At 42.2% G+C, this 24482-nt stretch overlaps 2 protein-coding genes across 4 annotated transcripts in view; one reads left to right on the top strand and one right to left on the bottom strand.

Moving 5' to 3' along the window:
- LOC128975845 (gamma-aminobutyric acid receptor subunit rho-1) overlaps positions 1 to 851 on the top strand; it is a 41627-nt gene extending 40776 nt beyond the window's left edge. For all 3 annotated transcript variants that reach the window (XM_054392918.1, XM_054392911.1, XM_054392904.1), the window contains one exon: positions 564 to 851. In XM_054392918.1, coding sequence (XP_054248893.1) covers positions 564 to 851 — 288 coding nt within the window. The remainder of the gene's footprint in view (positions 1 to 563) is intronic.
- A 6554-nt stretch (positions 852 to 7405) lies between these two features.
- Positions 7406 to 23622, bottom strand: PM20D2 (peptidase M20 domain containing 2). Its single transcript, XM_054395283.1, has 7 exons — positions 23179 to 23622; positions 22947 to 23095; positions 19729 to 19871; positions 16668 to 16822; positions 13685 to 13820; positions 8735 to 8842; positions 7406 to 7939 (listed from the first exon to the last, which is right to left on the bottom strand). The coding sequence occupies exons 1-7, from the start codon at positions 23620 to 23622 to the stop codon at positions 7737 to 7739; spliced, it is 1338 nt and encodes a 445-aa protein (XP_054251258.1). The 3' UTR covers positions 7406 to 7736.
- Positions 23623 to 24482: the final 860 nt, after the last annotated feature.

The following is a 24482-nucleotide window of genomic DNA, read 5'->3' as shown; positions in this document are numbered from 1 at the left end:
TGGAAACAGAGAAGGAAAAAGCTACTGCCCAGCTTCATCTTCATGTTCTCCCTTTCATGTCTCAGCAGCTTGAATTCATAGAATTATAGAATGCTAGGGGTTGGAAGGGACCTCTAGAGATTATTGAGTCCAACCCTGCTGCAAAGCAGGACCCCTCAGGGCAGGTCACACATGAACATATCCAGGTGGGTTTTGAAGGTCTCTAGAGAAGGAAACTCCACAACTTCTCTGGGCAAACTGTTCCAGTGCTTCATCGGCCTCACAGTAAAAAAGTGTTTTCTCATGTTGCGATGCAATTTCCTGTGACTCTTGTCCAATCACTGGGTACCACTGAAAAGAGCCTGGCTCCATCCTCCTGGTAGTCACCCTTCAGATATTTGTAGGCATTGATAAGGTCCCCTCTCAGCCTTCTCTTCTCCAAACCAAACAGCCCCATGTCTCTCAGTCTTTAATCATAAGATGGATGCTGCATGCTTGTTCCCTCCTCTCCTTCTGTAAGGACAAATGGGATGTCCGTGTACATCTGGACACAAGTCCAAACCACCCTGCGCTTGTGTCCACAGATTCCCTGTGCCTGCAGCCTACCTCAGCCTCGGGCCATGATGATGGATGGCAGCTACAACGACGGGGATGTGAACGAGCTGGGGCACTACATGTCCGAGAATGGAGACAAACAGGACCGAATGATGGTGCAGCTGGCACTGGGCTCCGAGAGGGGCTCGGGCAGGAGGAAAAACCAGAGATACGTCAGCATGCGGATCGACACCCACGCCATCGACAAGTACTCCAGGATAATATTCCCTGGTGCATACATTCTGTTCAATTTGATATACTGGTCCATCTTTTCATAACTATGTGTGTCTTCTGCAGTCACAGAGCATTGTGACACTCCACAAAAGTACAGTCTCACAGTCTCACAGTCTATCAGAGGTTGGAAGGTTCCTCAAGAGATCATCGAGTCCAACCCCCCTGCCAAAGCAGGATCACTTAGGGTAGTCCGCACAGGAATGCATCCAGGTGGGTTTGGAAAGTCTCCAGAGAAGGAGACTCCACAACCTCCCTGGGCAGCCTGTTCCAGTTCTCTGTCATCCTCACTGTAAAGAAGTTTCTCCTCATGTTGAGGTGAAATCTTCTGTGTTCAAGCTTGAACCTGTTGTTCCTTGTCTTACTACTGTGCACCACTGAAAAGAGCCTGGCCCCCTCCACTTGACACCCACCCCTCTTATAGACTAACAGAAAGACAATGGAGAATTGTTCTAACTGGAAGATTGAGGGGGCTTTGGGGTTTTTTTGGGGGGAAGGAGGGATTTAGTTGGGGTTTTTTTAATAGATGCAACTCATCTGTGGCATAAATAATTGTGCAAGCTTCACATTTCAGCAAAAATAGAGGATATACAATCTAAAATTTTATACTTATTTGAAGCTGTGCTATGTTCCTTCTTGTGCCTCACAGGCCACTGTAAATTATTTTAACAAGTGACTGTAATTGCCAGTTGCTTATATATATATAAATGGTGCATCCTCCATATCGTGCCCCGGGATCCTAATCGTCAGAGTGCATGCATACATCTCACACCTCAGCAGACATAGCACAACACCAATAAACACAAGAATGTGTAAATACTTGCATGTTTGCAGGATGAAGTCAGAAACAGTCATTGCCAACACAAAATATCCAGTACCAAGAAACACTTTGGCAAGGTTATTGATGATTGCAGCTTGCTTTTGCTGCTTAATGCATGCTGTCCTAGCAGTACTGCACTGACAGCTCCACCTAGGAATGTTTCAGACTTGTGCTGTCTTGATCATATTTAAAACAAAGAAGTATTTCCAAGCTGTTTAGGCTATCTTTTTAAAACGTGACCTGCAGTGTACATTTACCAATGAATCAGCAAACCCCAGACTTCCTGCAACGCTAACCAAATCCTCCGGGAAACACAGGAACTCTCCTTGGTTTGTGTACTTGGGGCAGTGGGAGCTTTGCTCTAGAGTCTCCTGCAAGAGGAAACAGGTTTCTCTACAAAATGATCCAGTGAAGAAAATCAGGTGTCTATAAAAAGGAATAAAACTTCTCTAGAATAAGCTTCTTTTCTTTGTAATAGTCTGGGTGTCTGCTCTGTACAGCCTGAGAACCTGTTGCAGCCTGTAAAGCAACCAGCCATTGTGCTCCCAGGAAAAGCCTGCTTCATCTGGTGTTTAGTAAAACCATAATGGAAAGGTGCTGAACAAAGCAGAGTGAGGACTTTAGCTCTGACTTACTAAAGACACCACACCAAAAATCTTTGGAATGAAGTAAAACCGAGCTTCCACCATGAGACAACAGCTCCATTACAGACCCAGGTCCAACTGACCCTTTCATGCTGCATCCATTGCCCTGACACCCTGCAGCCCACTGTGCCCTTGGAGAAGGCTCAGCACCCTCCAGGGCAGGAGCAAGGACACTCACTGGAGCCTGGAGGCACTCAGCATTGACTTAAGCCCCAACTTTCCATCGTGGCTTCTGCACAGCAGTCGTTCAGCACAAGTACTCCATATGGAAAAGGCAAAATCTGCCATGTAGAAGTAATAAAGTATTTCAGTAAAAGAAGAACCAGTTGAATTGAGATCAGGGGCCTTTACAGTAACAGGAGACCAAAAGTGTCTCAAAAAGTGTGGTCACTCAATTGCTCTGCTGCCATGTGTTACACACCTACATCCACACAGCTGAGTGAGGGTTTGGGTTAACAGGACTTCAAACATACGCATGCTTTTGCACACAGTTACAGAATTCACTATTCCCTGTACAGCAGATGCTGTTGTCTGTTCTAGCTGTAGCTGCTCTGAGAATCAGACCAAAGCAGTTGTGTCTCAAAAAAAAAAAAGAAAAAAAAACACCCCACCAAAACAACAACAAACCCCAAACAAACCAAAACAAAAGCAAACCAACCAACCAACCAAAAACCCAAACCCAACCAACCAGTGAATCTTCTTACGAGGGATCTTCCCTGGACTGACTGCTCTGCCACTCTACCATCAGGCTTGTGACACAGACATTGCAGTTGTTTGAACACTGCTGGTTGTTGCTTTAATTTCCTATGTAAATATATGTCATGTAAACATATTCAACATTTCTTATAGCTGCTAAAATCATGACCTGCAAAACTACCTATGTTCATCTTGCACTTAACAGCCCACACTCCACAGGCAAGGCAATGAAATCACACAAAAGATCATTAAAAGACTCAGCCCCCACCCCCACAAGACAGTTTTACTACTCATTTCTATATAGCTTTTCTTTTTCACATACTATCCTAGCCTACTTTTATCATTTCCTTCATATCATATTATTCTCCAGTAGATTTTTTTCAAGAGATTAAAAAAAAAAAAACAAAACCTCAACCTATTTTCATAAGCCATGAACAGTTCAGACAAAGGAAGGTGGAAAGGTCACTCTGGCAAAAGCAGCTGAAGGACTGGCCATCAGCTTTGGCCACTCTACCTTATTCTTGATTCCAACAACACATTCCCCCCCTCAGATGGCTCCAAGATTTCTTGGGCCCTACTTGCACAGGAATGTATTCAGATTCAACATTGTATCAACCCATTTCTTTCTACAATTTAAGGACAGCACCAACAGGAGTGCCAGATTTTAAAGCTTTCCAGCTTCATAAGAAGCTTAATGCTGTGTAGTTTGCTAGAGTACTGTACATCCCTCTACAGACTCATTAATCTCATACTTACATACATTTATCAGCATCTGACCAGTATATTAAAGGAGATTTTGAAGATACAAATGGGAGCTGAACTTTAGAATTCCCTGGCTTTCAGTGGGAGACTGCTTTCTAGCTCCCCACGTGATTTTTCAAAGTTGCCCTTCCAGCACATCTCCCTAGAGAGATTCTCCCAACCTCCGTGTTTGGATTTGCATTGTTAATTTATTGGTGTTTTATTTGGGGAACTCTAGTGCCTTTTCAGTCTTATGTAAATGTGTACATAGAGGTATCCTCTAAGTACAGGATATGTCCTACACAGCCAGTTTGCCAACAGCTGTACTCATTAATTCACACCCCCCCGTTTTTGGCTTTTAACCTTTCAGTGTATGGGGTTTGTATCAGATCACTAACAGTCTGCTCCTTTCCATTTCCACAAGAAATCAGAGTGATTTGTTTGGTTTTGTTTCTAGAAACACTCAGAATCACAGTAAAACTTCACCTTTATACAGCATTGTGTGTTTTCTACCTTCAAAAGAATGATCTCCAGGAGTTTATAGATGTATCTAAGACGTTTTTGCTCAGCACCTCATCCAGTCAAACACCAACTGTACTAAAACCCTGTACTGAAGGCAGGGATGGAGCACCCTGAGACTAGAAAGGCAGGGCTCTGACAAGAAGCCTGCATGCAAATTCAGAATGAGGAAGATAACATTAAGCTTTCCACCCCAGACTGTACAACTTTCACTCATTCTTCTTGCTTAGGGCGACACTGTTCTGTGTAAATCCGATGGATTTCTTGGAGGTTAACCCAAAGACCAGTCTGGGATGATGCAGGCTTCAGAAGTTGAGGTGTATTGGCAGGTTTGTGTGGATTATGGATAGACACAGTTTGTGCCTGTGAGCATGTCTGCGTTAAGAGCTTTGGAGACTGAAGCCTTTAACAGTCCCCAGACCCAGGTTTCTCAGTCTCTCTTGATAGGGGCAATGTTCAAGTCCCCTAATCATCCTCATGGTTCCCCTCTCAGTCTTCTCAAGACTAATTCAGTCACAATGAGATTGCTTCATTGATACCAACTCATCTTTAATCAGTACTTCAGTTTAATTTTAAAACCAGCAAACACTACAACAAAATTAAGATGTGCTTTCACTGCAGAGATGTTTAATTAAATGATCTTGGACATGATGCAGCCAACAAAGACAAAGAACTGAGAAGGCAGTAATGCTCAACAGCTTGTGGGAAACACAACACAGCATGTATTGCTGTCACTGGGACCCAAGCACTCCCATCTTCAAAGCAGCAAAGCAGGAAGTTAAGCAGTTTGTGCAGGAGGAAATAAAAAGCCCCACCTGCTAAGGAAATTTATGAACTAGCTCGTTAACCCAGCAGAACTCAATGGATTGTAATTGTGTCTGAGAACTGCCAAGGCAGGGTTGAAATTAGAATTCAAGGAAAAAGTTCCTTTGACAAACCTCAGACCCAGTTTCAACTGGATTTAGGATCCAATTTACTATTCTGGACATGGCTATTGCTCACAGCCCAACCCTCACCTGCTTCATGCATTAGCAAACAGTTTTGATAGATGAATAAGAACAAGGATACTGGTGTAAAGAGGGATCACTTTGTAACTTGGAATGCTCAGGTCATGCTCAGCTCTCAAATAAATGGCTTGTATGACAAAATAAATCCTTTTAATTGTGCCTCTAGCTCTTACAGGAATAATCCCTTCCTTTTCCCAATGACACTGAGCATTCAATATATTAGCAGATAGTCTGGGCCTACAAGCACAGAGGGGTTTAAGCATCAGAAAACCCTAAACTGCCAAATTATGTTGTCTACATTGCCTACATGACATACAAACTGAAGACAGCCTAGTCACAGTTTTTTTTCCTTCTAAGAAGGGAAAGTTTCAACAGAATTTTTAAATAACAGCTGGAGGTCTGTGTTAAGGAGTGCACAGAAATGCAGAGGGAGTGCACATTTAAACAGAAGCAAGGTATTTGTTTTCTAAGACTAGAAATTGAATACAGAAACTAATAAAACAGATTCTGATTGGAATTCTAGAGTTCACCAAACCAAATAAGCTTTCTGGAATTGTTCTGGATATTCTGACTTCCTGAAGAATGCAGTTTGCCTGACTTCTTTTCAGAAGCTTCCTATACTTAGGAAGATGTTAACCTGTAAGCTGCTTTTACACTCAGTCTCTCCAGTGACTCAGTTGTTTGCATCTGAACAAAAGATCGGTTCTTTCTCTCTGTATTCATGTGATCTTTTAACAAGTTAATTAACTGATCTGCTGCTTAGGATATGAGAACAAGCAGTTACTGAGAACAAGCAACCCTCAGTGCAAGCTTCTGAGAGCTTACTGCACACAGAGGTTTGCAGACAAGCCGTTGGTTACATTCATTTACTGCTCCAGGCTTGCATCTTTTTCCCAATGATTTCCACTGGTTTGGCTGAATTCGTGCACATACTTCAGAGCAGATAAAATACAGCAGCACCTTGTGTGAACATTTATTTGCCTTAGACTGGGAGTTAAAAGAGGATGATCCCATCCACAGAGTAGTGATCAATGGCTCAATGTCCAGGTGGAGACAGATGACCAGTGGTGTTCCCTCAAGGGTCTGTACTGGAACGAGTGCTGTTCAGTATCTTCATTCACCAGCGATATAGACAGTGAGATTGAGTGCACCCTCAGAAAGTTTGCTGATACCAAGATGAGTGGTGTGGTTGAGAAGGCTGAAGGAGGGGATGCCATCCAGAAGGACCTGGACAGACTGGAGGGGTGGGCCAAGGAGAATCTCATGAAGTTCAAGAAGGCAAAATGCAAGGTTCTGCACCTACGTTGGGGCAACCCTTGATATCAATACAGGCTGGGGGATGATGAAATTGAGAGGACTTGGGGATACTGGTGGATAAAAAGCTGGATGTGAGCCATTGATGCACACTTGCAGCTCAGAAGACCAATCACACCCTGGGCTGCACCAAAGGAAGAATGGCCAGCAGGTCAACAGAGGTGATTCTGTCACTCTACCCTGGTGAGACCTCACCTGGAGCACTGTGTCCAGTTCTAGGGCCCCCAAAAAGAGACATATGGACCTGATGGAGCAGATCCAGACGAGTGCCACAGAGATGATCAGAGGGCTAGAACACCTCTCCTATTAAGACAAGGTGAAAGAATTGGGGTCTTCAGCTTGGAGAGGAGAAGGCTCTGAGAAGACCTTATAGCTACGTTTCACTATCTGAAGGGTATCTACAGGAAGGCTGGAGAAGGAAGGTCTTGCAGTGATAGGATGAGGAGCAATGGTTTTAAACTGGAGCAGGACAGATTTAGGTTGGACACAAGGAGGAAGTTCCTTACAATGAGAGTGGTAATATACTGGAACAGGTTGCTCCAGGATGTGGTTGAGGCCCAATCCCTGGAGACATTCAAGATTAGACCTGACGTGACCCTGGGCAGCCTGGTCTAGTTGGAAGTGCTCCTGCTCACTGCAGCAGGGTTGGAGAAGATGACCTTTGATGGTGCTTTCCAACCCAGTGCAACCTGTGAATCTGTGAGGTGCACATGTATTGTCCTGCAGTAGTTTCAAAGTGTTAAACATTTAGTTGCTTTCCAATCAATGATTTCCTCCACAACACTTCTAAAATATATTAAGAGGAAGGTCAATGCATTTCAGGACAATCAACTTTTACAGATCACATTTCCACACAAACAGATCTCTTTCATTGCCAAGAAGCTACTACTGTCAAAACCAGGCACAGAATCACCAACAAGGGATCTAAAGGCTATCATTTACTCAACACTGCAACTTAAAACCAACATATCCAAGATGCCTCTCTGAGGTTCATCCCCACACTGAATACAGCAAATATTGCAGCAGGACTAAATTTCACATTTTTGAAAGCAATGATGCTATTTTCATTTCCTAAAGTCCAAAAAATTGAAGAAAATTAACATTTCTTCAGCTGTGTTTATCCAATTCCTTCTGGGACATTAATACAGCATCTCCATTAAGTTGATCCTACTGAGAGAAGTTTAATCGAGTTTAGCATGATGCACAGGACCCTGTGCCAATGCCAGATTCCTTGTTAGGTTGTACAAGATTTATTTGCCCCTCTTCTTTTAGCTTCACTTGTCTAAAATCTTCTCTGACTTCTTCTAGGAGATCTGGCTTAAAAATGACATCCAGTGCTGTCATAGCCAAAGCTTTTGCTGTGCGTAAAGCATAAAATTGAGCATTCTGGGAGCCTGCAGAAAACAAAGTAAAAGAAATGTCAGGTTAGACAACTAACTTTAGATTATAAACCACTGGCTTATAGCATAAGGCTGATTCTATAAAACAAAAGCTTCCAGTTTCAATTGTAAGAACAGTTTATTAGATTACCTGCATGATGTCTATTTCCTAATGCTTCAGAACAAATTTTCACAGGCAAGTATTTAACTATTTGCTATTGGTGTAAGCAACTAAGACTAAAAACAGGAAAATGAGTGTTCACATCTTCCTTTGTAGAAAAATGAATTTTTGTACCATTATCTCCTTTACATTTCCAGAATATTGTGCTTTATGAGTAATAATTACTTTTCTCTTTTGGCTCATGTTTATAAAACTCTTCTGAATGTGCTGCTGTAGGGATAATTCTTCTAATTTCTTCTGTCTTGATAGTCAGGAGTGGTCATCCTTCCCATATACATTTAACTTTAAACAAAACCAGAAACTCTACATTTTGACAGCTTTTTTCATGTAAGTCTGCAATAGCTAAGGTAATTGCTTCAGGCTCTGTATTCAGCTCAGATCCTACCATGCTTGCAGAAGGCAACTCCATTTCTACAGAGATATTCACATGCAGCCATTTTTGAATCCAGTTCTTCCCCTTGTATCCCCTTGTAGCTTTGAGTATCATAGAAGCATGTGAAAGCTTTAACCCTCTGTGATATGAAACATTTGTATTTTCTAGATATGCTGTAGTGAACAGTCAGCAACCAGTTCCTACAATGCACAAGGGTTCCAAATATAAACCTCTAATCCTTTCCACTTCTACTCACCTGCAGCTTCTGTGTACTGCTCGGTGTGATTCAATGCATCAGAGCCAATATAAAAGTAAGGATGAAGCCCAGGGACTACAAATGTAACATTTCCAAAGTCTGTGGAACCTAGAAACAGCACAGATTTTCTTATTAAGTGTTGAAGAGTCTTGAATGCTGTAAGAAAACGTATGATAGACATTATTTCCTGCCCACATCTAAAACAGAACATCCTTTGCCCCAAACAGTAAAATCAAATCATTTCTAATCAGTCATTACCATCCATACAAAAACCTTCCACCACTGAAATGGTTTCCCTAACTAATCATCTTCAGATGCTGCTCTCCAGTGTGCTTCTGATCAATAATCAGTTACTGCACTGTAAGGAAGATGTATCAGCATGTTTCTATTCGGTTTACTGTTAATTTTTTTTTTATTGAGCATCTCCTGACAGTAAGCTGCTAATTCAGAAACAAAGAAAGCTGCAAACTTTGGAGTTTACAGGCAGTTCAGCTATGTTCCTGCTACAGCCCTTAAAACCATGCCCAGCAATTCCCACTTTTCAACAGCACAGAAATACTCAGTGGGAATTTGAAGCAGGAACAATCTGACTTTAAACAAAACCAGACAGAGGACAGCTGTTTTTTCCTGTGTTTTTTTTGATTATTCTCAGTTATGGAAACCTTAACAGGACAAGCACTCTTGAAATGGCAGTATCAGAACTGAACTCCAGACAATGCTAGTGCTTCATAGACAAAAAAAACTTCATGATAGAAATGCTGCAGATGTTCCTGATGATTCTTTTGTGCCTGACTAGCAGTTTCAGTATGTTAGCTAGTGACAGTACCCATCTCATAGCACTGCCTTATCCTCTTAATGAGACATCCACCCTTCACAGTAAATCATCCAAGAGTCTAAAACTACTTCCTGAGTACTTTTTTTTTTTAAACCCAAAGAAGCAATCCACTCAGTATTTGTTAAAATGACATTCAGAAGCTGGAGAAATCCACATACCAGTTATTGTGAAATGCAGACACCAGAGGAAGTACTGATTTGTAGCAGAGGAAAATAGGGATGACTAGCTAGGATATCAATTAACTTTTTTGAGGCCAGTCAGACCTGCAAAATATTTTTTCCTTTAGCAATGGAACAAAATTACTGTTTCAAAGGTTTGAAATTGTTTGTAACACATCAGGTAGCCTCCATACCATGATACTTCATACAGAAAATACATTGCTAATACCTTAAGACTTAGCAATTAAATGATTGAAGCGTACAGTTATTGAAAGTAAGTCCACACAGCCTACATTGTGATCCAAGAGGAAAAGAGGGTGGTGGAACACTGGAACAGGTTGCCCGGGGAGGTGGTTTAGGCCCCTTCCCTGAAGATATTCAAGGTGAGGCTCAACAGGGCTCTGAGTAACCTGATCTAGTTGAGGATATCCCTGCTGACTGTGGGGGGTGTTGGAGTAGATGACCTTTGGAGGTCCCTTCCAGCCCAGCCCATTCTATGATTCTATGAAGACTAGTTCTGCCTGCAGACAAACAGAAGCAGCAAGCCTTGTCCAGAAACATGACCTTTTTCCATAAATTCAGTATGCAATGGAGGAAAATCCCACTCCTGGCACAGCGATTTTCATTTTCAGTACTCTGTGCTATTGACCCATTTGTTGGTCAGTCTGGAAAGACAAACCAGAAGTCTGCAAGTTCTGCCTACTCCAGACTAAATCAAGAGTTCCAGACTTGCCTAAGTCCTAATACATAAATTGCTGGAAAGACTGTTGGCCTTTTTCCCCTGCTCTCACCCCTCAAATCAAGCATTAGAAATTTCAGTGCATCCTGGCTCTCAGTCATGTAATTCCACTTAAATTTACATCCATTTCCAATCTCCTACCTGTTTACAAATTATTTTTGCTGAGTGCAAGGGATTTAAACTTCCTATTTTCTAGCAAGATCAAGAGCTTACCAAGCCAAAATCCAGGCAGCTTTTAATAAAAACATGACAGTCAAATCTCTCCTGATATCAGAAAAAAAATGTTACACCCTTTTAGTGTTAATAATCTATCAGCATGTTTAAAAGATCCTATATTCCCATGGTTTCCATACAAATATCTGGAACTGTGTGCTTGCTAGAGATGTACAGCTTGGGATTCCCTCTAGAAGCATTATATAGCTGCTCAGCTGACAACGCAATATACATACTTGTGCACTACCATCAATGGAAAGGTGGAACAATGGGAGCTCCATTTTCTCAAAAATACATCCTGAAGTTGACATTGATGCTTCAAGCCATTGAACAAGTCATGGAAGTCAGTATTACCACAAACACTTGTGGAGAGGAAAATACAAATGATTCTAGGAGGCATTTATGTACAGCCCCAAGCGCCAAAAGAGCTATTTTCAAAACTTACTGGCTCCTTCTTAAAATCATCTCTATCAGTCTTGGACAGAGGAAGGCAATGAACCCCATGAACACTAAAAATTGAGTAAGTTATGATGAGCATGAGATGATCAGGGGGTTGGAGCACCTCTGCTACAAGGACAGGCTGAGGGAGCTGGGGGTGTTCAGCCTGGAGAAGAGGAGGCTTCAGGGAATCCTAACAGCAGCCTTCCAGTACCTGAAGGGAGCCTACAGGGAGGATGGAGAAAGACTGTTTACAAGGGCCTGTGGTGACAGGATGAGGGACAATGGCTTCAAACTAGAAAAGGGCAGATTTAGATTGGCTATCAGGAAGAAGTTCTTCACTATGAGGGTGGGGAAACACTGGAACAGGTTGCCCAGGGAGGTGGTTGAGACCCCTTCCTGGGAGATACTCAAGGTGAGGCTTGATGAGGCCCTGGGCAGCCTGATCTAGTTGGGGATGTCCCTGCTGACTGCGGGGAGGTTGGACTGGATGACCTTTGGAGGTCCCTTCCAGCCTGGACCATTCTATCATTCTATGATTCAACTAAGGCACACTAAACAAAGCCATCTCCTTTGGGAGGTTACTGACATCCTGTAGTACACCTACCCTACCAGCAGAAACAGGTCATGGCAGCTGGTCAAAACTAGCTTGGAATCCCATTACTTCACGTTCTCCTGGCTGCATGCCAAATGAGTGGCAGGTGCAGAAGGCACCCAGCAGTGTGGTTTGATGGCCTAGAGGAGTTCTGCAGAGCTTAGCTGCCTAGAGCGATACCTGTAAGCAGACCGATACTAATACCCATGCAGAGGTGGCAGCGAGTATGCTCATCTGTTTACGACTTCTCTGCTGCACAGACATGGAGAAGCAACTGAGCTATCGTCCTTCCCTTTCAACAGAAGAAACTGACATCCTAAAAGAAAACATTGAAAACCGTATGAAAACTAAAACAGAAATGGAGGTCTTGAAAAAGATGAGACAAAACACTCAACCCTCCCAAGAAAAAAAAAAAAAAGGGTAGCATACAAAATTCCAACCCTATGCGTCTGAAGGCTGTGCTTTGTTGCCACTCCCAAATCCTCATTGCAAGAATGCAAGTGAGAAGCTGTGGAAAGAAAATTCAGTAAAGCCTACAGCAGCGTGAAATAAAAACAATTGCTAAAGCACATTTTGGCATTTGACAAGCAATTTAAGGACAGGACAGGGATATCAGTTTAAGTTAATGGTTAACCTTCAGCATATCATGTACCTTACATGTTAAAACACTATTACAATTAGTGTCTGTGCTAAGTTCATTTGAAGTCATCTGAACCAGCAAGTTTACCTGTATTCATGATCTTTACCCCTAATACAATGGTTTGAAGGAAGCAACTAGCAAGAGCTACAAAAACTTTCACTACAGTAAACAATCTAAGTAAGGCTCCTCAGCCCCTTTTCTTAGGCTAAATGAGCTTAGTTGTAAATCATATTTGTACCACACTGAAGAAAAGAAATCTGCCTTTAATTGTTTTTAAACCTGAGACAGTAAGCCATTTGGAGAAAATATGCTACTGTTGCCTTAATTTGGAAGTGGAGTAAAAAACAAACTGGAATACCATCTCCCCCAACCAAAAAACCCAAACCTCTCTCCCCAAGATCTCAACTGTGCAAAGATAACCTGCATTTTATACACAGAGAAGGTCAGTACTGCAATCAAACTAATTATAATAGCAACTTTTTACTGAGAACAATCTTTTCCTTCTAACCCAAAGGGGAAATCTTTAGTATGAGTAAAAGCATCTATATACATGGTTATGATTGGTAGTGAAGGGTTGAAGATATCAGAAGCAGCTAAGACTTGACCAGAGCTCCTGTAGGAAAATTCTGAAAAAAACCAGCCTGTTAAGGGCACTGAGAAACCCACCAGAGCATTCAAGAATTTGCATTCCTATTACACCAGCTCTGAGAGACCACAAAAGTTAAATAGTTTGAGACAGTCAAACAAGTGAACACCTACTTGAAGAGCACCATTTGGAAAACTAATCTGTTGAACTTGTGAACTAAAACTAGGGGCAGAAAATTACCCATTAATGGTTACTGAGATGCTTAAACCCCCACTTAACCTTCAAAAACGCCCTCTAAAATATTAGTTAGATGCCAGTAAATTTGTCTATATGTAAGCTTGAAAAATATTTAATTTAGACAACGTTCCTAAGTTTCACCTCCATTCACAGCTGACCAGGATTCCGTATTTCAAAGCAAGAATGAGCTTTAATTCATTACACATCCTCATGTTCTCAGTAAGATTCTTAGTTTTCCATCTTTCCGTCCCTCCCCCAAACAAATTGTTTCTTACTTGAAGTATTTTCAGAGATAATCAGAAAGTGGTTACTGCTTTTCACACCTGTTGTATGAAACAAATCCAGAAACACAAGCCAGAGGGACAATCCCTTTACTTAGTGTCAACTCTCTAATTTGGCTTTTTCTTGTGACCAAACTATGTTTAACTCAGCTCTATCCTATTGTTTTATACACTTAAGAGCTTATCAATCTAAGCTTAAGTCATAACAAAAAACCCAGATGGAGTTACCTGACAAACCATTCAAGATACAGTCGTCCGATATAAATTCTATTCCAAGCTTCTTTCCATTCTCCTTGTAAACTTTCTGCAGGCTTTTATTTGGAAGCACATTGTAGTAATCATTTTCCCCACCTTTTATCTCCACCTAGACAAAAAAACCCAAATGATTAGAAATTTCCCCCCAACTTAAGCCAACTTAATGTAAGGCCAGAAAAAAATAAGCAGATACTCATGCTTCGAGTCCATGTTGAAACAGATATTAAGTGCTGAGCTTCTTTCAAAAGCACAACATTCTACCTAATACTACTCTTGATCAAAACACAGCTGGTGTTCTGTCAAGTTTGCACCAGTCAAATTCCAGAAGCATGGATATCATGGATAGCATCTCCAAAAGTAGGAAACCAACATATCATGTAACAGCGTATCATGATTTCCCACTTCGGGTGCCATTAAACTACAGAGAAATCAATTTTTAGACGTTTACCAAAATCTATTTTCTATTGTTTAGAACACTTCAAATTACAGCTCCATTTATGGAATGGTTTCATACAGGCAAAGTTTAAAACAAAAATGTAAAAAACACACACAGGTTGAATTTCAAAGGAGATCTTAACTCTTACTCCACTTCAAGTGCACCTTCTGAAAGTCTTTTCTAGGCTGTATAAGGAAAACAGCATCTAATGCCTCAAAGACCTTAAAACTTACAAGCTTACATTCACCTATGCCATATCCATTTATTCTCATCAGCATAGGCACTGTTTTCACAGCTGCATTAGTCATAACCCTGGCCTGTAACTCCAGAGCAGGTAGAACTGTTGTCTGAACAATATACTGGCAAGGGGATCACACTGCTTGAACCAGCTACAGGAGACACTTCCGTGTACTGAACATGAAAAAATGACAAGAATGCTAACTGAAAAATCTCTTTATTACTACATTTGGTTGCTACCTGACAAAGACCATCAAAATAAAAAGACAAAGTACTGAGTATCTGTTTTGCCTCTTCCTCACAGGTCTCTGAGCTTAGTAGCATCACTCATAGCATACACAAATGGAAACAAAAGAGATTATAGAATCATAGCATTGCTAGGGTTAGAAGGGACCTCAAGGATCATCTAGTTCCAACCCCCCCTGCCATGGGCAGGGACACCTCACGCTAGAGCAGGTTGCTCAGAGTCAAATCGAGCCTGGACTTAAAAACCTCCAGGGATGAGGCTTCCACCACCTCCCTGGGCAACCTGTTCCAGTGTCTCACCACCCTCATGGTGAACAACTTCCTCCTAACATCCAATCTGAATCTACCCATTTCTAGTTTTTCTTCATTCTCCCTAGTCCTATCACTGTAAAAAGCCCCTCCCCAGCTTTCTTGTAGGCCCTCTTCAGATACTGAAAGGCCACAGTAAGGTCCCCTTGGAGCCTTCTCTTCTCCAGACTGAACAGCCCCAACTCTTTCAGTCTGTCTCCATAGGAGAGGTGCTCCAAGCCCTCTGATCATCCTCATGGCCCTTCTCTGGACACGTTCCAGCACGTTCAGATCTCCCCTGTAATAGGGGCTCCAAAGCTGGATGCAGTACTCCAGGTGGGGTCTTAGAGCCGAGTACAGGGGGAGAATCACCTCCCTTGACCTGCTGGCTATGCTTTCTTGATGCAGCCCAGGATGTGATTGGCTTTCTGAGCTGCAAGTGCACACTGGTGCACTTAAAGGAATTTTATGTACACGGGACTAGGCAGGATGCACCCAAGCATGCCGAGTAAGAGAGGAGCAGTGGTGCAATCAGGGAGTTATTTTTCACATGCCATTGAAAAGAGGGATGCTCCAGCTCAGTGAAGAAGAGCTAAAGGTCACATCCACCTTGAAGGGCCAAGAGGAAGATCTTGCTATCCTCAAGCTTCCAGTTGGATTACAGAGCAAATAAATCTTCCTAAGACCCGTGTCGAGGCACATGAATCACAAGCCCATTGTGAACATCCAGCACACATTCATGGACAAGCAGACAGTGCATGACTAAGATCAGCTTTTCCTAATGATGTCTGGCTCAGAGAGCACAGAAGATATGCCAGTTCCAAGTGCTACAATCAGCGTCACAAAAATCTGAATTGCTGCCTGTTACTTCTAACACTCATCTGCCATCAACATTGGTGCCACTACTATTTTAATGTATTTATTATTGATGTAGCTCTGGCGAGACCACATCTGGTATATTGTGTTCAGTTCTGTGGTACTCAAATTAAGACTGAAATTAGTCCACAGGAAGAGCACCAAAATGATTAGGGTGCTTGAGAACACCCTAAGGAAAAGTTAAAAGAACTGCATTTGTTGAACCTTCAGAAAAGGTTAGAGGGAGATCTTACTGTTATCTATGATTATCAGACAGAGAAGGTACAGAAGGAGAATCCTTAGAGATGCCTAGTGATATGACCAGAGGAACCAAAGGAAAAGCCTATTATATGCAACAGAATCCCAGAATGGATGAAGCTGGTGGGCAGCTCTGGAGGTCATCTTGTCCAATTCCCCCTGCTCAGAGAGGGTCACCAAGAGCTGGTTGCCCAGGACCACAGCAAGCTAGCTTTTGAGTATCTCCAAAGATGGAAATGCCACACTTCTCTCCAGGCAACTTGTTCCAGTGCTCAGTCATCAATGTATAAACACTGTAAAAACATTGCTCTTCATGAGGTGGGTAGAGCACTTGTTGAGAAAAGCTGCAGTTTCATCTTTGAAGGTATGTGGAAGTCTACACAGCACCAAGCAATCCGCTCTGAAGAAAGGGTCAGACTACCTGAGCCCTGGAGGTCTCACCTAACCTATACTGCTCTGTGATTCTGTGGCATCCTATTTATAAATCAGAGCTTTCTTCAAGGACACAAAGCAACACAACAGCACATAGAAACTTAGGTTTGTTTCAGACAAACACCATGCTGCAAGCCTCAATTTCCTGTTCTGGCCTACCTTACCTCCAACGTAACACACACATGACCATAAATAGGTTCTTACTTTGCATCCTGTGGCCAGTGCTGCAGATCTGAAGCAGTTTTCAACCTTCTCTGTCAGAACAGAAAGATCTCTCATTGAAGGGGCACGCAAGTAAAACTCAAGTTCAGTGTAAGAAGGAATGATGTTAGGTTTCACACCACCGTTTTTTATTACACCTGCAGAAAGGGAAAAGTCATTTATCAGTGTTCAGTACAACTGCTTGATCTTCACCGCTGCATTGAAACTCCTTGCTCAAGAGCTAAACATAAAACCCAACAAGACATCAGCTGGGCATAAAACACAATGTCAAAACCACAGTATGTGGACAAAGTTTCTTCATCATACCAGGTTAAGTGTAACATGTACATGGCTTTCAACAGAATTTTGTTGCATTTTTGGTTATGCCTCAGTTATAAACCAAAGACCAGCCACACTAGTATTTGTAATTAATCCCCTGAAACTGAATGTAGTCATAAAGCAATCTGGCTGCCATTGAAAGAAAAAGCTTTACTATGAAGGCCACTCTGGATTTCAGCTTTTAAACATTCCTCAACTAGATTGTTTCCAGCTTACTTTGGCGTCTTGGAGAGAAATTGAGGAAGCTGCATTTCTCAGGAATACTGGAATAATGTGTGTACTGCAGTGCAGAGAAAGTTCATTAGATTCTTTTTGAATTCTTTTAAAATACTGCAATGCATAATATGTGGTTTTATTTCAGAGTGAAGTTTGATTTGAAAATGTTCCCTCAAGGAAATGTGTGGAAACTTCATAGTTTTCAATTATGGCATCAGAGGCATGACCATAAAAGACCATAATATTTAGGTACTTCAACAGTAACAATGTAGATCTCAATTCTACATTAGATTTCAATGCATTAATAGCTGGTTGCTTTCAATAGGCTGTTTGTTTCCCTGGCTTCCAACCCTCAATTCATGTATCTGGAATAAAATTTGTTTTCTGTAGAATCTGAGAAACTATCCACTGCACAGTTACTGGTGTATGTCACTGAAGCCTGAAAAAGAGAGCTCTGACAAGATGCAAATGGGCAACAAATCTTTATTTTTGGTGCAGAAATCCTGTTAAGCCTCTGAACTCCCCCTCAAGTAAAACCTCCCTAGTCTCAAATACAGCTAAGTAAAAAGTCCTGAATTAAACCACTAATTCATAGTAAAAAGAACAGCTTAGAGGAGAGGGACAGACATCACAGGAAAGGAAACAGCAAATCAGCAACTAATCATGCAAATCTGCATGATGAGTACTCTAACACATTTGCTCAGAACAAGTTGCTTAATGGGTTAACAACTTCTACTTGACTTGTCCAGCAGATTTGTAAATGGAATTGGACAGAGTCTAAGAATAGGTCTACACTTATATTTCAAAGTAACTGCAACATGGACTGGACAGGAGATCTGCACACTAAATAGCACTCAGTTTGCCCTCTAGATGGAACTTTTTTCTTTTTACAGCCAGTTTAAAACAACTTTCTGAACAGAAAAAAAGATCTACATTCTTATTTTTCAAGGGGACCACATTTAGTCCACTCATAAGCAGGAATGAAAGACCACCTCAGAAACTCAAACCAACAATGTTTAAATACAAAGCATTGCTTAGAGATTTTAGACTTCAAGTAACTGAAATTATTTCAGTTTTTAGTGGGTTAACATTAAGGTTTTCAGGATCAGTCAGCCCCTGCTGTTACTGCATGTCTACAGCACAAGACCTCCAACACACTGTTGTAAAGGAAGTACTCCTAAAATTAAATCTCATTCTAGCTGCTTATGCTTTCCTAAAAGTATTTTAAGTACTTACAGTTTGAAAACTAGGTTTATGACAGCAGTTATATCAACACAGTAATTTAAGTTTTCCTGTGGTTCAAGAAGTGTTACCTCTAGGTGGTTTTTAAAAATATTTATTTTTTTGCCTACATTACCCAAGTAGCCCTCAGAAACCACAAATAAATATTTAGGGTTTTAGGATTAAATTCCATAGTAGATTTTGGCACCTTCAACCTTAAATGTGCAACACATGGGTTTCAGACATCAAAACTCATAATTAAGTGCCTGCTATCAGACACTCATTTGGGTATGCTGCACAGCAGAACATCTTTCTCTCAAAAGGGTTAGGGCTTCCAGACTTCATCCAGATATCCCAGACAGAAACACACATACCATACAGCACAAGCTGTCAAGATGTATAATGATTAGCTCTGAACTCCCAGAAGTGTTTAAAGCTCGTAACAAGTATTGCAAATAAGCAGCTCTACATTCAAACGTCCTGCAGAAATGGCAAAGTTTCTCAGTTTCAACTTGGAAAAGATTCTGATGGGTGTAATAAGGGAAACCTGAGTTTAGAGCTAAAGGGCAGTTTCAACCTCAGCTTTGGAAACTCTCACTGTACAACAAGAAACTGCATGTCAGACGAGTGTAAGTCAAGCTCAGTGGTTAACAGGTCTTACTTAACAGAAGCAAAGTGACCTTTCCATTTTGATGTGTATTAGATATTTAATACCAGGATCCAGTGAATATCTGTTTGATAGGGCTCCTAACCAGAATTATAGGATTGTCTTTTTGTACTTTAGCAAATAAAACTTCAGCTACTCTACATCACTACATCTTTCCAGTAAATGTCATTTAATTAGTAGAATTCCTAGTACAAAAATGATGCAATAAATAATACTTCAGTTTTTAGAAGTATTTAATTTTACACCTTTGCAAAAACACATACATTGACTTTAAGAAATTCAAGGCCATGGCCCAAAATAAACTTAGCCTTTTTTTTTCCCCTTTCTGAACTGCAACTTCAAGTGCAAAGACCTAAAATTCATCTATAGCCTTTACCTAGGTCATTGATGTCCTGTTTAGAATCTGACCTATAAGCCTATTTTCAGTAGTTAATTCTGGACACTGCCAAGACTTTAAAGATTACAGACAAATTATCAAAGTGATGCTTTTTCATAGTATTTTACGTGACTACACTACTTTAGTGCAATAATGCAATACTTTCAAATTGTGGGATTCTCCAAGTTAGTACTTCAACAGCCTAAACTCTTACTTGTGGACATTAGATGTAATGAGGATCTCACCATGAACTCTCCAGGTCGGTTTCATTTGCTGTCTTAAAACAGACAGATTGTTGTATGCAAGAACAGCAGCATCTAATGCATTAACTCCTTCCCAAGGATAAGCAGCAGCATGAGAAGCTTTTCCATAGTATTTCACAGTCACACTAGGAGATAAAAGGCATTGCTTTATTTGGTTTTCATTCACTGGAAGAACCTCTAAAAATAAAATGTTCCTTTTGTTCACACAAATACTTGTAATTCAAATTCTGTGCAGAACAAACAATTTGCCTAGCATTACAATGTTGCAAAATTGAACTGAGAGTGGGAGGATGTTGAAAGATTTCTAGAAAAATCAACAAAATGGAATGAAACCAAGAGCAAAACAGGCAGAAGAGCTACCAGTTATATACCACTGTGTAGCCTTTTCCTGGGAAGTACAGGCTTTCACATATTACATGCACCCAAAACTGCCTGTTGTAAGACTCAAAGTTACTAACATTCTTCTCAAGAGGACAACAGATCATTTCTCCAATTCAAAATCAGAAGCTGACTGTTCCAATTCTTGCCAAAGAAATAAAACATTTACACTATGTAGGACAGCAAAAGTACATTAATTCATAAGTTCATACAGAACCCATGTCTAAATAACAGAAGTTTTACAAGTGTGGCAGAGGCATAGCCTAGTATAAAATTCACTTTACTACGCTATAGCAAGAATGTTCATTCCCTGCATGCCTCAAAAATGCTTGCAACAAGGAATAAATTTAGTGCAAAGGTTATCCTCCAGCTTTGTAGAAGTCAAAATACTGCACCTGAACATATCCAGCAAGAGTTCCTGCTCTGCTTTATCTGAGAGCCATTTATATTAAAATTTACAAAATAATTTAGTAATTCAAATTGTATGAAAACTCAGTACATGAGAAAAATTTTAAATACCAACTATGTAAGGTATTTATCAAATACAGAATTACTAGATTTTTATCAACAGTAGGTATTTTAACTAAATCTGGTCCTACTCAGTATTTAGCCCTTGGCATAGAAAACTCCACCTTCAAAGAGCTCTCCCCTACCCTGAGATGCACAACTTCTTACTCAGCTAGGTTGTCCCTGTCTTGCACAAATGACCATTTAGCCATTTACCCTGAACTGATCCCAAATGCTCTGGGACACAATGGAGTGTACTGCTGCACCAGAAAAAGCTGCTTCTGCCTGCTATCCAAATTGAAACTGCCCTTACTGCCCTTTTCCATCTCCTCTCATCCTCCAAGATAACCATACATTCATTTCTGTGAAGCATGGACTTTTATTTGCAATCTATTATTACTATGAAATAAAGGTAAGAAAACTAATCCATTAACATCCCAAGTATTAGACTGCAACCTTTCAAATCAACTCACAGAGGAGGCAGGACAGATCCCCGGATATTCTCCAAAAAACAGAGAGAAGGCAAAAGTGGAGCACAAAGTCAGGTTGTAGTATTGTTTTTTCCCCCCACAAGAAACATGCACTTCTCATTAAAAAATGCTCTTTTAGCATTCCTTTTCTTGTGCTTCTGTTGCTACACAGATGTCACACTCTCAGAAAACACTCAATGAATTTTGGTGAATACCACCACCCTAAACCAGTTTAAGCTTATCAGCAGAAGAATGTGGATCCTGCCTGACCAGCAACGAACAGGTTAAGTGAAGGATCAATGAATAAAAATCAGCAAATTGTGGCATGTAGTCACCAGTTATCCCAGTACATTAAGTTTATTTCAGGCACAAACCAGCTTTTAGAGCTTGCAGTTATAGTAACACCAGCCATTTGGTGATTATCAGTCCTTAAATTTCATGGAAACAAACAAAAGTCAATTATCAAAACAGCATTTGTATCCTTATAATCTCGTAATTACACAAATCATGACAAATTCAGTGTTTCAAGCTTTTGGTGGTAGGAAGTTTTTTCAGTCTACTTCAATTCCACACCTCCTCCGTATTCGAGACTTCAAGGCTATCTAGGACTTGCACTCTACAGCAAGCCATAGTATCTGAAGAGAGATTTCCAAATCTTACTGTATCAAACTCAAGTGGCTATTGCAAGAGTTGAAATGCACACAGAGACGAAGCTATCAGTGAAAACTGTATCCTGCAGATTAGTTTTAAGGCAGAGACTCGGCAGGGTAAGACCTCAGGATCAAGAATCATTAGTAACTGTGACATAAAATGTAGTAAAAAAGCTGTTGACAATAGTGATGGAATACCAGGAAAATAGAGGATGTTTATATGATGTCATTGGAAGAACACCAAGGCCTTGCAGACTGGCAGAGAATATAGAATGAAGCTCAGAAACATTTTATATACTTACAAACTAAGCATTTGTCTAAAAGCTGACTGCTTGAAAATGACTGAAAAAGCAGCCCCAAAACATGCCAGCTGTCTCCAAAATGACAAAGAGACATAATGGTCAGCTGAGTAAGGTCTAAGGAAACTCTACCTCATGGACTGTGTACAATTCCACATCCAGCAAGGAGTACTTCAAGGTAAGTCAAGTCACTCCAAGCACAAATGAACAAGTGCTGTGATTGAAGAGCAGGACTAATCAAAAGATGCCAAGGCTTAATTTCTGTAGTTATAAATGGCTAGCTGGCAAGAAAGAGCTGAATGAGGCTATGACTGCTGCCTAGACTTATATTGGGGTGAAACATTAAAGAAAGCAAAGAAGTAATTTGAAGACAAAGATGACATGAGAGTTAAAAAGATATAAAACGGCCATGATTAAATTTTAGGCTGAAGGTTATCTGAGCAGCAGTTGGGCTTAGCTGTCTGACTCTTTTCAGAAGTGGTAATGAAAATCTGAAACACTTTCAAAACTGATTAAAATGCATACAAAGAACTTAATTACTTCCTGCCCATAAAAGAAAGGATCTGTGGCCCAGACAGACTCCTTCTAGGTACACTTTTGTCTTTTTTTTTTTTTTTAAACACATTTAAAAAGAAATACCTAGAAACCTCAGAAGAGCGAATGGGGTTTGTGGACACATCCAAGATGATCACAGAGCAGTCAGAAATCTTTAACATTGTGCTTTGGGACGCTTATCTCAAGAGTGCCCAGAAGAGTGACCTGACTTCTTAGCTGACTGCAAATACTTCTTCTGAAGGACACCTGCAAGGTTCTCGGCCCCTTCTAAAGCAGCAAACCTGCTCAGGGAGAAAAGGCTAGTAACACGCCAACCCTTCCCAGCTAACCCGCTCACTCACTCGTGCTCGGCCACATCGGGCAGGTAAGCTGCGTTTTCCTGCGAGGGGTGTGCCATAAAAACCACATCCAGGCCGTCAAACGCTCCAGCTTTTATTAGGTCTATTTTGCCTCCTCCTTGTTCTTCCGCAGGCGTCCCTAGCACCGTGATCTGCAGCACAAATGCAGGGAGTCAGGAGCTTACTGGCCCGCAGGGGCCCAGGTGGCCACCTCCGCCCTCGGGAGGGCTCTCACCTGGACGGCAACAGGCGGCGGCTGCGGCAGGCTCTCCAAGGCGGCCTTCAGCCCCAGCGCGGCGCCGGCTCCCACCTCGGCGATGAGGTTGTGCCCGCAGGCGTGGCCGATACCGGGCAAAGCATCGTACTCGCAAAGGAAGGCTATACGGAGCGGGCGGGGGCACGGGGGGCCACCCGTGCCCCACTCGGCGCGGAACGCCGTGCCCAGCTTGTAGCGCGGTTGCACGGCCCAGGAGGAGCCCGGCAGCTCCCCGCTGGAGAAGAAGCGGGTCATGGTGTCGTGCGCCTGGTGCTCCTCGTAGGCCAGCTCGGGCCGGCTCCAGATGTCGCGGCTCAGCCCGCCCAGCCGCGCCGCGTTCAGCTCCACGCTCTCGCACGCCCGCTGCTTCAGCGCCTCCAGCGTGACGGCGGGGCCTCCCTGCGGCGGCTCCTGCGGCCTCATCACGGAGCGGACAGGCGGCCCCTGCCCACGCAACAACCGCCCTCACTCACCCACCCGCGGGGCCGCCTCTCCCCAACACCGTGTGTGCGGGGTTCTGCTGCCACCGCCCCCTTTTATCGCCTCCGCGGCTCCTCGGGGCACGCTGGGAAGAGTAGTTCATCGCCTCGGCGGGGCCTGTGGGCACCGCCTGGCCAGAACTACCTGTCCCAGCGCTCCCGGGGGCGTTCCTGCAGTGCCAGGGCCGCCGGGGGAGTTCCGCAGGCGTCCGCCTTTCGACCGCGTTTAAAGGAATCACAGGGTGGTTTAGGTTGGGAGGAACTTTTCAAGGTCATCCAGTCCAGTGCTCAGGGACATCTGAAACTAGGTTAGGTTGTTTAGATCTGTGTCCAACCTCACCTGGAATTACGGAATCATAGAATTCTTTCAGTTGAAAAAGACCTCTAAGATCATTGAGTCCAACCATCAGGCTAACGCTGTCATGGCCAGTAAACTGTCCCGAAGTCTCCCCATTTTTTTTACACCTCTAGGGATGGTGACGCCACCACCTCCCTGGGCAGCGTATTACAATGCCTGACCACTCTTCCAGCGAAGAAATGTTTCCTACTACCCAATGTAAACCTCCCCTAGCACAACCTGAGGCCATTTTCTCTCATTCTATCACTTGATGTTAGGGAGAAGAGACCAACCCCCACCTCACCCTGGCCTCCTTTCAGGCAGTTGTAGAGAGCAATAAGTTCTCCCTTCAGCCTCCTCTTTTCAAGATGAAACAATCCCAGTTCCCCCAGCCACTCTTCATAATACTTGTTCTCCAGGTACTTCACCACCTTCATTGCCCTTCCCTGGACATGCTCCAGCACACA

The sequence above is a fragment of the Indicator indicator genome, chromosome 2 (genome assembly GCF_027791375.1).
Source record: "Indicator indicator isolate 239-I01 chromosome 2, UM_Iind_1.1, whole genome shotgun sequence".
NCBI classification, from domain to species: domain Eukaryota; kingdom Metazoa; phylum Chordata; class Aves; order Piciformes; family Indicatoridae; genus Indicator; species Indicator indicator.
Note: the sequence above shows the minus strand (reverse complement) of the source record. Positions and strands in the feature narration are given on the sequence as shown.

Excerpts from the sequence above, each read along its gene's own strand:
- PM20D2 (XM_054395283.1), bottom strand. The coding sequence starts at position 23,622 with ATGAGGCCGCAGGAGCCGCCGCAGGGAGGCCCCGCCGTCACGCTGGAG. Across the intron at positions 13,821-16,667 it reads CACTGGCCACAGGATGCAAA|GTGGAGATAAAAGGTGGGGA; the intron begins GTAAGAACCTAT and ends TTTTTTGTCTAG. Across the intron at positions 8,843-13,684 it reads TATCTTGAATGGTTTGTCAG|GTTCCACAGACTTTGGAAAT; the intron begins GTAACTCCATCT and ends TGCTGTTTCTAG.